The sequence below is a fragment of the Chironomus tepperi genome, unplaced genomic scaffold, assembly GCF_022539635.2.
Source record: "Chironomus tepperi strain 1889 unplaced genomic scaffold, CSIRO-AGI_Ctep_v1 contig_431, whole genome shotgun sequence".
NCBI classification, from domain to species: Eukaryota; Metazoa; Arthropoda; class Insecta; order Diptera; family Chironomidae; genus Chironomus; species Chironomus tepperi.
Window position 1 is genome coordinate 40,166 of NW_027226553.1, and position 12,594 is coordinate 52,759.

At 34.2% G+C, this 12,594-nt stretch overlaps 1 protein-coding gene across 2 annotated transcripts; it reads right to left on the reverse strand.

The window, feature by feature from the left end:
* Nucleotides 1-515: 515 nt before the first annotated feature.
* Nucleotides 516-11,867, reverse strand: LOC139097823 (putative leucine-rich repeat-containing protein DDB_G0290503). Of its 2 annotated transcripts, XM_070649779.1 has the most exons (5): nt 11,560-11,867; nt 9,272-10,361; nt 8,258-8,899; nt 2,563-6,750; nt 516-2,118 (listed from the first exon to the last, which is right to left on the reverse strand). In XM_070649779.1, exons 2-5 carry the CDS (start codon nt 10,049-10,051, stop codon nt 1,951-1,953), a joined length of 5,778 nt encoding a protein of 1,925 aa, XP_070505880.1. In that variant the 5' UTR covers nt 10,052-10,361; nt 11,560-11,867; the 3' UTR covers nt 516-1,950. The 2 variants fall into 2 exon arrangements, with proteins under 2 accessions (XP_070505880.1, XP_070505881.1); XM_070649780.1 differs by lacking the exon at nt 11,560-11,867 and having other exon boundaries at nt 9,272-10,515.
* Nucleotides 11,868-12,594: the final 727 nt, after the last annotated feature.

The window sequence follows — 12,594 nt, forward strand, 5'->3', positions numbered from 1 at the left end:
TTTCTAAAAGTGTTTGATTTTTTGAATTCATAAAAATTTAGACATTTTCAACTCCACAAATCCACTCAAGCAGAATAAAAATCGTTAAATTTTTTAAAAATAAAATCAAATAAATTTTGAAATTAAATTTTAAAAATCAAATTTAAATTCTGCTCAAAAAGTAGAGGACGAAGAACTTTAAAATTTCCTGTTTTTTTTTAGATTATTTACAAATATTCTCATAATTTGAGTGAAATTTTTAAAACAAAATTTTTGTTTAAATGTAGTTTGATTTCTTTTTTTAAATTGTATCAAATTAAAAAAGGTCGTTCAAAAGCTATTGAATTTTCAAAAAATTTGAATTTTTTAAGTTTTTGAAAATTTGAATTTTTTAAATTCTAAAAAATTTGAATTTTTTATATTCGAAAAATTTGTTTTTTTCAATTTTTCAATTTTAAAAATTTAAAAATTTTTCAAACTTAAAAATTTCAAAATTTAAATTTTTTAAAATTTTTTTTTAATTAAAAAAACCTTTATATAGCTAATGAACAAGCTCCTATTTGACCATTGCAAAATTATCTCCATTTTCACATATAAAAAAAATGCCTTAACTAAAAGTTACACAAATAAGGAAAAAGTTGTTAAATGCTTTTTTAATTCAATGGGTCCGTTTTAAAGATTTAAGAATTTTTGAATTTTAATTCATTTTAAATTATGGGTTTTGAGCTTGAAGGTAAAAAAAAGTAGGGTTCGCCAAAATTAGATGCAGATAGATGCAGAGATGCAGAAAACTGCAGGCCTGCAGCAGGCCTGCGCATCTGGATGCGCATCCAAGTGCATCTGAAAATTTAACCAAATACTTTAAAAACTATGAAAATGACAATTTTTCACATGAATTCACATATTATAATAATGAATAATCTTGGAATATGCTAGTTTTCCCTTAATTTTCATATATAATGGTGAAAAACTTGGAAAAACACTGGAAAATTACATTTTTTTAATTTTTTAAAAATAAAGTTAGAATATCGTAGAAAATGTTATTTTTGATTTAGTTTCCCAATTACGACGGTGAAAAACTCTCAAAGATGCAATTTTTCATCATTTTTTATGAAAAAAATTTCCATACAAAAAGTTCAGATGGATGCAGTTAGATGTAATTGGATGCGCATCTGGATGCGCATCTAGAACAATAGAAACTGCAGGCCTGCTGCAGGCCTGCGCATCTGGGCGAACCCTAAAAAAAAGTTATTATACTGATAAAAATTAATGCAATTTAATATAGAAAATGAGGTTTTGAAAAGCTAGTGTTTTTTTTGCGCTATTAACTAATTTTTGTTGATATAAAAAAAAAAGGTTTTTAAATGGTTTTGAAGCCGTGATTAAGCACGGGAGATTATTTAAATATATTTTTAACGTTTTTTGTCTATTGTGGTTAAGGGGTTGAGGGGTTAAAAATCATTTTTTCGAGGTTATGTGTCCAGGAGTGATCAACCTGTGTGTCGCGGTCCACTAATGTTGACATCAACCGTATGCTGCGTGCGGTAGAAGTTCAATTTAACCACAAAGGTGGACCATGACATGAAAAAGGTTGCGCACCCCTGACCTAACCTCAAAAAATCAATTTTTCCCTCCACCCTAAGCTATCTTCATGCATAATTCTGTACAATTCATTCTGAATATTTACTATAAACTTATGTGCAGATTTTAAAATGTTCCTGTATATGTTCATCTCCTCCTTTATCCGTCGAGTCAATTTAACGTCGCTTTTTGTGGTTAAAACCCATTTTTCATATTCATAAATTATCATAACAACTCACATATTAACCATAAATAGCCTCCTTACATTGACTTGATCGTAACATTTAAAATAAAAAAAATTCAATTTTTTTTGTCCACAAATCAAATTTACAAAGTAGTTTTCACAACCATTTTTAAGCTATAAGCTTATTATAGAAAATAATCTTTTGTTCAACCTGTTGCAGCAGCGGCAGCAATTGAAGGATCAAAAGCAGGCGATAATGTTGGTGATGGCGATTCGGTTATTGATACAGATATTGACGGCATAATCTCATCGGTTGGCGATACTTGCGTTACATTTGTAAGCGATTTTCTCTTTCGGTATTGATCGAGTGAGAGCTAAAAGTAGAGGAATTGGAGATTTTAGTCAAGTTGAGCTCAAAATTCAAGTCAAAACAGTCAAGTCAAGTTGAGCAAAGAAGAATCAAGTCAATTTAATTCCAAAAGTGTGAATCAAGTCAAGTCTCATGTCAAGTTTCAAGTCAAGTCTCAAGTCAAGTCTCAAGTCAAGTTTCAAGTCAAGTCTCAAGTCAAGCCTCAAGTCAAGTCTCAAGTCAAGTCTCAAGTCAAGTCTCAAGACAAGTCTCAAGTCAAGTTTCAAGTCAAGTTTCAAGTTAATTCTCAATTAAAATTGAAAGTCAAGTCTCAAGTCAAGTAAACTCAAGTTGAGTAGAGTCTATTCAAGTAGAATCAAATCAAGTAGACTCTAGTCAAATAGAGTCAAGTCAAGTTGAGTTCAAGTCAAGTCTTAAGTCAAGTAGCAATTAAAAAATCAAAACTAACCTTTTTCTTAGGCGTTGCAGGTTCCTCCTTCTTAACATCTTGCACCAGTGACGGATTTAATCGAGGATCATGACTAGCTGTTTTAGTTTTAGGCAATACTGCTGCAGGACTTGAAACATTTAATTTTGTGTCCATTAAAAATCCAACAAATGGATCACTGGTTGCAATTTTAAGTGCCTCAGCTTGTGGACTAACAGCCAGTACCGTTGGCTCACTACGAATTGGCTCGGGTTGTATAGGTCTATAACTATTAATAACTGTCGGTGTAATTGGTTGTGGTTGTGGTTGCGTTTGCGTTGCCATCGGTGGTTTATCGGCTACATAATTATTAACTTTATGTGGCGGTTCCGATTGATAATCATAATTTTGTCGACTACCCCATCGACTTTCCATTTGTGATGCTTTTTGTGCACGATACATACTATATGTTGTAGTTATTGGCTCACGATGATGTATTTTATCATAATGAAATGATCCATAACTTCGATTTTCATACATTCCATTACTGCTCCATCGTTCCTTCCTTGGATCATTAAAAACTTCACTAATTGACCTTTGGTAATGTTGTGGATAATTGTGATGTGAATATTGCTGATGTGACTCAAAACTTAGACTCATTTTTAATGGCTTACGATGATCATCATAGTCATAACTTCGGTCACGTCTCGAATGATAATCATCGGACTTTGAATAACGTCCACTATCCCGTCCATCGTAGCTTATTGAATGCTTAAATGGATTATGGACATAATTTTCACGACAAAATCTCTTATTTGCTTCCATTAGCTTCTCAAGTGTATCCTTATGGAACTCCTCAACACACTCACGGTATGTCGTGTCATCCTCATCGTCCATGTCATTGTCCGACTCAATCGGTTCCGTTTCTGGCTCTTTTATTGGCATTTCAGCCTCAATTTCCTTTACAAAATCAGTTTTTAAAGTCTTTGGGATGACTTTCTCTAAAATTGATGCGACTTGCTGCTCAACAACCTTTTCAGGCATCAATGTGTCTGAATTTAATTTTGTGGTATCGATGATCGACTCAATTGACTCAATTGTGGACTTGAATGGAATTAGCGAGTCAATTATTGGCTGTTTAATTGGTGCTATGCCATCGGATAGAGACTTAAGGATGCTTGGTGGTTCTATGATGGTTTTGATGATGTCATCGTCGAGTTTTGGTGATGAGGAATGGATGGATTGGGTTGGAGATGCTGATTTGTTGGGAATTGATGAGTTTGTTGTGGAAATTTGAGGATTGTTGGTGATTTGGGATGTTGAGTCGGTTGGTTTGTCGAGTGTGGCTTTGCTGGGGTTAGTGACACTTGTAGGCTTGGTTACGTCGGATGCGGGTTTAATGACATCAAGTGTGGGCTTAGTGACTTCTGATGTAGCCTTAGTAATGTCGGATGCTACCTTGGTGACGTCAGATGAGGTCTTATTGACTTCAGATGTGACTTTAATGACTTCGGATGTAGCTTTCGAGACGTCAGATGTGGCTTTGACCGTGTCAGGCGATGCTTTACTATTTGCAGAGTTGATTTTGCTGACAGGCTTGTCTACTATGACATCACTAACAGTTTTGACAGCTGTGACGTCACTGACAGGCTTGTCAACCTCAACTTCTTTAGATTGACTGCATTTTGACCTCTCTGACTGTACTTTTGGTGACTTTGAAGCCTCATTTACTGCACTTGATGATTCTGATACCTTCTTGAGTGGCTCTAGACTCGATTTTGCTGTTGGAACCGATGATTCTTGATTTATATTTGTGATTTTGACTTTGTTACCACAATGACCATCCACAGTGTCAATTACTGGTGATTTTAGAGAGCTTAATGACAATTTTCTGTTATTTGATTGTAGAACTGATGAGTTTTGGTCATCAGATTGTTTTGTAGGAGATGCTTGAGCAGGTTTTGATAACTTTGAAGCTATAGATGCTGATTCCTCATGAATCTTTGACTTTTGATGAGACTCGTCCGATGAATTTGTCAATTTTACTACTTTTGGAGTCAGGATAACTGACGTCGACGGCGTGTGAGCTTCAAAATGTACAAATGATGAATTTGGTGTATTGTCAGGTGAATTGCAGCTTAATGTCCGGGACGACACACTTGATGACTCACTAATTGTCCTTTTGCTTAATTTTTCAGCATAATTGTCCTTAATTACTTGGAAATTTGACAGTGTTGTTAGGTTTTGACTGCTGATTGGAGATTTCATGAAATCTCGAGCTAGCCTGCCTAACTGCTGATCATTTGCATCCATCAAGATCCTCATTTTAACTTCACATTCCTTTTCATTCTCAGAATCATCAAATTTAAGTTTCTTCAATGCCTTCTTTGACTGGAATTTCTGATGATTTGAATTTTTGATGATGTCTGTACAGTTGTTGTGGATGTCCTCAATGGTTCTACTTGACTGTGACGAGCAAGTTGACGTTTTTGATGATCCACTTGATTCACTGATCGTTCGCTTTGAATGCTTTGTGAATTTGTTATTGATGTGGATGTTGTTGATGTCATTTTGGACATGATCGTGGGAATTGTGAAGGAATTGGAAATTTGTGTCATTTTTGACTGAATTTTCATCAACTTGATGGAATTTTGAGTCAATTTTGATGGATTTTTCATCAGATCCGTGAATTTTGCTGAGAGCTTCGAGGAGCTTTGTGTCATTTTCATGATTTTGATGCAGCAGGTGTGGTTTAGCGTCGATTTTGAGGAATTTGGAGTCAATTTGTTGATGATTTGAATCAGATTTTGTGGAATTTATGTCAATTTTCGGGAAATTCGCATCATTTTGAGTCAATTTTGTGACATTTGGAGTCAATTTTGCATTTTGACTCAACTTTGCATCATCTAAGTGAAAACCTGCTTCAAACTTACTGAAATTGACCCCAATTTGATCAAGTTGTACTTGATCGTCAACTTTACCATCAACTTGCATGATTTTACCTCCAATTTGTTGAAATTTGCTATCAAATGGTGGAATAAGTCCAACAATTGGATGAATTTTTGACATTTTAATCTCATTTGCGTCACTTTCGCTGACCCGTTGAGTCCTAACCTCATTGTCCTTCATTTTCATCATAATTTTCTCCTCAAATGCCAGATTTTGACGGATTTTTAATGGCACATTCTCAAGATTGCCGAAATTTTTAATCAAATTCTTGTCAATTTTAACAGAATTTTTCTTATTTTTGACAATTTTTGATGGACTTTTTGGTGCTTTAACCTTTTTTGGCTTTTGTTGTGCCTTCTTTGCCTTCATTGGTGTCTTTTTTACTTTTGGTGTTTTTGTTTTAACTTTTGTAACTTTTTGTGTCTTTTTGAGCTTTTTTGTTGAATTTTCTTCGGACTTCTTCTGATATCCATGGTCAGTTGATGTCTCAAAGGTCAGTGCCTGTGCAACTTGATAGTTTGGGGTGTGCATGACCTTCGTTGGGCTCATTTGAAGGAGTTTTACTGGACTTTCTTGTTGTAATTTAAGCAAACTTTCAGCGATATTTTCATGAGGATTTTTTGTATAAATTTCGTAAGTCCTCGTTGGACTGATTTGAATTTTTGTCGGACTTGAAAGTCCTTTAAATTGATTCATTTTTGTTGGACTTAATTGAGCTTTTGTTGGACTTAATTGATGAATTTTTGGATATCCATCGTGATGATTCTCACCATAAATGCTGTAAACTTTTTGATCATTGTAACTTTCTGGCATTTTCTTGTCATTTATGCTTCCTGTATGGATTATTATGTGATTTTGTTTTTGTATATTTTCAATTTGATTCCGGTACGTAGTGTCGTCAAGATTTTGAATGACAGACATTTGATGGCTATAATTTTGAACTTTCGGTTCCACATGCTGATCTACAAAATATTGTGAATTATCACGGTAAATTTTCTGAATTTTACCATCTAAAATTTGCTGTAATTTTCCATCGACAGTGATGACTTTTTCAGGAATTGACAATTCAGTTTTAATTTGCTTTTGTTCATAGATTTCAGGCTTTATAGCATGTTGCAGGTTGTCATAAACTTCCGTTTTCATTCCATAAACTTGTGGAATTTTATCGTTAAATTTAACTTCAACGATATTTACATTATTCGCTCGATAATCATGCGGTTTCTCATGGGGCTCTATTTTTATCAATTTCTCATCGTAGATTTGGGTGTGAGGGAGTTTTCCCTAAAAAGAGGTTGAAAATTTATGTTAAAATAGTTAATTTTTTCGATATTTTAATTGATTTTTTTGGTATTTTATTAGAATTTGGATGTACATTAGAGATTGAACAGTTGTGGAAGCTAAGTAGAAATCATACAATTTAAGAGGGTTTTTCGGAGGGTAGATGGTGTAGAATAGGCAATTAACCAAGCCTTAAACCTCCCTGAGCCTGGCCTGAGACTGGAATTCATCGAATCTGATCCAGATCAGTACCTCGCTAGTCTTTGACTAGCCTAAAGCTGGATTTTTCACTTGTTCTATTCATGATTCCATGAATTCTACAAAAGAGTATTGATCTCAATACCAACCTCGCTTTGCCCTCCTCCCCCTCTCTCCTTATCTCTTCTAATCCAGCTTAAAGCTAAATTTTTGAATTTTCCATGAAAATCCCTATTAAATTGTAGAATTTGGTCAAAAAAGAGCAGTTGATAACCAAGGGTGGTCCTCTATCACTCCTCTATCCACATATCATCATCTCCCCGTTGAATACACCCCTAATTACCCTACTTTTGCACACACATCAATCCAGTCGTGCATATGCATTCGATAAAGTTGTTTGTTGCGAAATATTCATTTTTATTTTACATTCACATCATTTTGTTAATGAAATTCAATTTTTTTTAGAAAAAAAATGAATAACGACGCAAATATGCGACAGAAAATAAAAAAAATGTGTGAGCATGTAATGACGAGATTCATTTAATACAAAAATGGAAGTGAATCATTGTGTGAGTTAATAGATAAATATGGGGAATTTTGAGATGCATAATGTGCATTATAAGAGTTGTGTTGGATGATGTCAAGTTAAAGTGCAGCTATGAATATTAAAATAGGTTGTTGTAGGATAGGACATGGTGGTTAATTGGTCCTAAATTCGGAAGCAGGAAGACATGACTCTGTGGTTCTGACTCTGACTTGAAGCTAGATTCAGCTTAAATTCGTCATCATCTCAAAGTCAAGCTAATTTGGTACCGGATGTTTGGATTGAATAGAAAATTTGTGTCATTTGGGACAATTTTGTATTTGACAAGTTCCTGTCTGCCTTGTTTTAAGGATGAATAATGACGTTTTGGTGTGAATTTGTTGTCCACAGAGTCAAATCAGAGTGCTTAAACTGATTAAAAAGGTCCACAAATGCATTTTTAATGAGGAAATCGTCAAGTAATTGAGTTGACTGCAAGACATGAAGGTTCTCCCTCATGTCCCCCCATCAGGTTCATGTCGGATCCTCAGTATCTTTTTTTACATTGAATTATATTGAATTGAGCCATTTAGACTCACAAAATGCGACTAATTCATCCAAATTCCTTATCTACTCCGACTTCTACTCATTAATATGACTCAGTCTCTGATAAAATACATATTGCATTATACCCTCCCTTTTATAGGAGGATGTAGAGACCCTCCTTTATTATAGGTGTCCCCTCTACCCCAAAAGAGTAGAAACCCTCAAATTCAAATCTCATCTTACCTCATTTCCAAGTAAACCTCTCGTCTGATCAACTTTAATCATATTCTCCGGTTGACTTCGTCCATAAATTGCATTAACATCCACCGGACTATTCATTTGTATTCCAAATGTTAAATTATTCTTAACACCATGTAGTTGATGTCCAATTGGACTTTGTATAACACTCCTTGGCTCCTCCTTAATGACATTTTGTGTCTCAACTTTATGCTGTCGTCCAAATTCCATTTCAATTTTTTCATGAATTTCTCTTAAATTAATATTTACAGACTCGACTGGCTCACACTTGAGTAGTGCCGAATTATTTACAAAATTATTATTAAATTTAATTGCTTCAACATTATTCTTAATATTATTCGATTCAAAACACACTGTTTGATCTATTTTGCTCGATTCAGTCTCACTGCATACTCCAATTTTAATCTCATTATTATCATCCAATTCTCTAACAACGCGACGCTTCTTTAGCGGTGCTTTCATATCATTTGGTGATGTTTCCGGTGGTGTTACGGTTGGCGATGGTGTTGAACATTCGGTTGTTGCTTGTCGTAGCCATCGCTTTTTCACAGCATTATCGTCGGACATTGTCGAGAGCTTTGGTGTATCACAATTGACATCCAGTGGTGGGAGTTTGTTGTTGTTTACCTATGGGAGATGGAGATTATGGTTAGTTATTGCAGTATGACACGGTGCAGTACGACAATTTGCAGTACGACAATTTGCAGTACGACACAATGCAGTACAACAATTTGCAGTAAGACACAATGCAGTACGACACGGTGCAGTACGACATATTGAAGTACGACACTGTGCAGTATGACAATTTGCAGTACGACACGGTGCAGTACGACATATTGCAGTACGACAATGTGCAGTACGACAATTTGCAGTACGACAATTTGCAGTACGACACAATGCAGTACAACAATTTGCAGTAAGACACAATGCAGTACGACACGGTGCAGTACCTCCCCCACCCTTCTCAACGATCCCCAAAAACCTCATCCCCCAACTCACCTCAACTTTAATGCTACTATTTGTACTGTTTTGTGTGCACGGTGACGATAACTCGTGTGATGCAACGGTCAGTAAGAGATTCATACTTGTTTGTGATTCGTTGTTCAATTTATTATCATCTTGCGGTTCTGTTTCAGTCACGACAACTGTTGATGTTGGTGTTGTTGGTGCCGGTGGCTCAACAATCCAATAATTATGATCCAAAAGCACATGATGATAAGCTGTAAGATGATTAGGTTCAGTTTTTTTGGGTGTTGTCGGTGTCTGTGGCTGGATCGGTGGTTGAACAACTGTCGATGTCTCAAGTGGAATTTGTATTTTATTTACGACATGTGTCGTTCCATTAAATCGATTATAAAATGAATCAAATGAACGCTGTGAGATTGAACTGAGAATGAATGCTGCTTCCTCATCATCAATGTCATTTTGTGGCTTAACTTTAGCGCGCTTTGTATATTTTCTCGGTGTCTTTGGTGTTGTTGGCGGCTTTTTCTTCTTTTCGGCGCTGTCTTTCGGCGTTCGTGGCTTTCGTGGCTTCTTTTTTGGCGTTGTTTTAGTCTTGCCATTTTTTGGAGTCTTTGACTTTGCATTCTTTCGAGTCTTTTTGCGTTTGGACGGCGAGAAGTCAAATGAGTAGTCGTAGTGAGCTAGTTTAGACTCGGCAAGTGATCGTGCTGCTTTTGCCTCGCGTGCCTTTTTCACTGTATCGAAAATATTCTCGACAAAGATTTGCGTCTCAACAAAGTTCTCGGCTGACGGTTCCAACTGTGATTTGAACATTTTTTTATTTTCACTTTTTTTAACGTTCTTTTTATTTTTAAAAAAATTTTATGGATAAATTTCACTTCTTATTCTTGCTTGTTGTGCCTTTAAATTCACTGAAATTAATTAAACTTTATTCTCGTCTCACTTCACTCAACGGCTGAATTTTTTGTTGAAAATCGACATGTAGCGTTATGATGATGTGGATTTTTATCTTGCTTATCCATTCTCTTATGATTTTTGATAAATTTTCTTCTTTTTAGACGCAATTTCCACAGTTGCATGCAAATTATTGAAATTTTTGGTTTGTTTGCCGTTGTGTTAACCTCTAAAAATAGGAAATTTGTTAGATATTGGTGGAATGTCATAGGTGGAATTGGATAAATGGAATGTGAATCTGGTAGGAAAATATTTTGCGAATTTTTTTGTCTTGTTTGGAACTGAAAAAATATTTTTCTTTGTGAATGACAGTTTGACTTTGACTTTTTGTGTTGTGGATGTGGGAGGAGACGCTCGGGTTGATTTTTTGATGCTTTGATTTTTTGCAAATTCTCAAATTCTCTCAAATTCTCTCAAATTCTCTCAAATTCTCTCAAATTTTCTCTCAAATTATCTCAAATTCTCTCAAATGCCCTAAAATTCTCTCAAATTCTCTCAAATTCTCTCAAATTCTCTCAAATTCTCTCAAATTCTCTCAAATTCTCTCAAATTCTCTCAAATTCTCTCAAATTCCCTCAAATTCTCTCAAATTCTCCCAAATTCTCTCAAATCCTCTCAAATTCTTTCAAATTCTCCCAAATCTGAAGAAAATTTCCCAAAAAATTGAAGAAAATTGAAAAAATATTTTAAAAAATTGAAAAAATTGAAAAAAAAACTTAAAAAAATCTGAAAAATTTAAAAAAATAAATTAAAAAATTGAAAATATTCATAAATTTCCCGCAATTTTGCCAAACACAGCGTCCCATCCCAACTCTAAATTCCATTCATCTGTCAAACTTGCCACATCAACTTCCCAATTGGACCGACTCTCAGTCCACATAGCCAACACACAGCGACACCTGCCTCTGATTTATTTTCAATCGCAATAAAGAAAGAGAAAAAAAAATTTTTTTTTCTTTACAAAATTTTTCCCAAAAAAATAAAAAAATGTTTTTAACAAATTTCTCCATAAAAGTCGTCTGACATGCGACGAAATTAGCCAAACTAGAATGCCACAATTGGAATCCAATAAGATGCGTCTGAATCACGTCGTCATGAAAAAAAGGTTTATGGGCAATTGGAATCGGAACAGAAATTGAAAAAAAAAATCAAACATGGAGAATTTTTTCGATATAAATCTATCGATTATGGGAAATGATGAAAATTTGATGGGAAATTCGAGGAAATTTTGATGAATATTTAGACAATTTTGAAGGATTCACTGCTTGGCGTTGCCTGGACCGTCAACCTTGCGACTTTTGAGTCAAATTCAGTCAAATTTTTTAAACGTTTTGTTGGCTTAAGTTACAAAAAAATTTCAAATTTACCTTCAAATTCGCCTTTTTGTGTCAAAATTCAGCTCAAATTGTTGATTTTTCAGTCACTCCAAATTGACTTTTTTTACGAGATTTTTTCAACAACACAAAATTGAAATTTGTCAAAGTTTTTCGCAATTTAATCTCGTTTATGTCCTTTTTTCAGCTTTAGTCAATCGTTAATCCACTGCACAACTAACTTATGTGATGCCTAAAAGTAAATATTTCACTTTAATTGTCGCTTTTTAATGCTCAATTTATTATTTTATGTTAAATTTTTTTTTTTTTTCAAAATTCTTTTGAGGCCCGTACATGAAAAAAAAATTCTTTTTTACTAAATTGCACTATACAAAAATATTTTTCCATTTGAGTCGGGTGTGCCGCTGACTATGTTGGACATATGGACAGACATGGCGCCATCTTTGAAAATTTATGTATTTTTTTTGATGTTTTTTTCTCGAGTTTTGTGTGGGTTTTGATGGGAATTTTGGGTGTGTTGGTGAGTGTTTGGATGTATTTGTGAGGGTTTGGCTGTGTTGGTGTCGAAATTTAAAATCTGATGAAATATTTTTAAATTAAAAAATTCAAAATTTGACTTAAAATTCAACTTTTATTTCGATTTTGATGGAAAATTTCAAAAATTATTCAAAAATTCTTTCAAATTCCCTGAAAATCCCCAAAAATCATCGACATTTTTTCCATATTTGAGGTAAAATATTTCATTTTTCATGTCTATAGTTGTGCAAGTGTTGATTTTGTACGTGCGACACCGAATGTTGATAAATTTTTATTTTTGGTGGGAAAAAGTCAATGTTTTTTTTTTCTTGTCTTCATGTCGAGGATGCGTCTAATTTTAAAAATAAAAATTTTTTTTGTCTTCTTCTTAATATTTGGGTTTTGTATATCAATAGCTTGAATGTTTTGATGACAATTTTATAGAGTTTATGGGAATAAATTGAATTTTTTTTATTAAATTTGATTTTTCATATTTTTTGGATGCACAGAACTCTTGCTGCCTAGTTCAGTATGCAGCTTAGTCACATATGG

Excerpts from the sequence above, each read along its gene's own strand:
- LOC139097823 (XM_070649779.1), bottom strand. The coding sequence starts at position 10,051 with ATGTTCAAATCACAGTTGGAACCGTCAGCCGAGAACTTTGTTGAGACG. Across the intron at positions 8,900-9,271 it reads ATAGTAGCATTAAAGTTGAG|GTAAACAACAACAAACTCCC; the intron begins GTGAGTTGGGGG and ends CATCTCCCATAG. Across the intron at positions 6,751-8,257 it reads GAGGTTTACTTGGAAATGAG|GGAAAACTCCCTCACACCCA; the intron begins GTAAGATGAGAT and ends ACCTCTTTTTAG.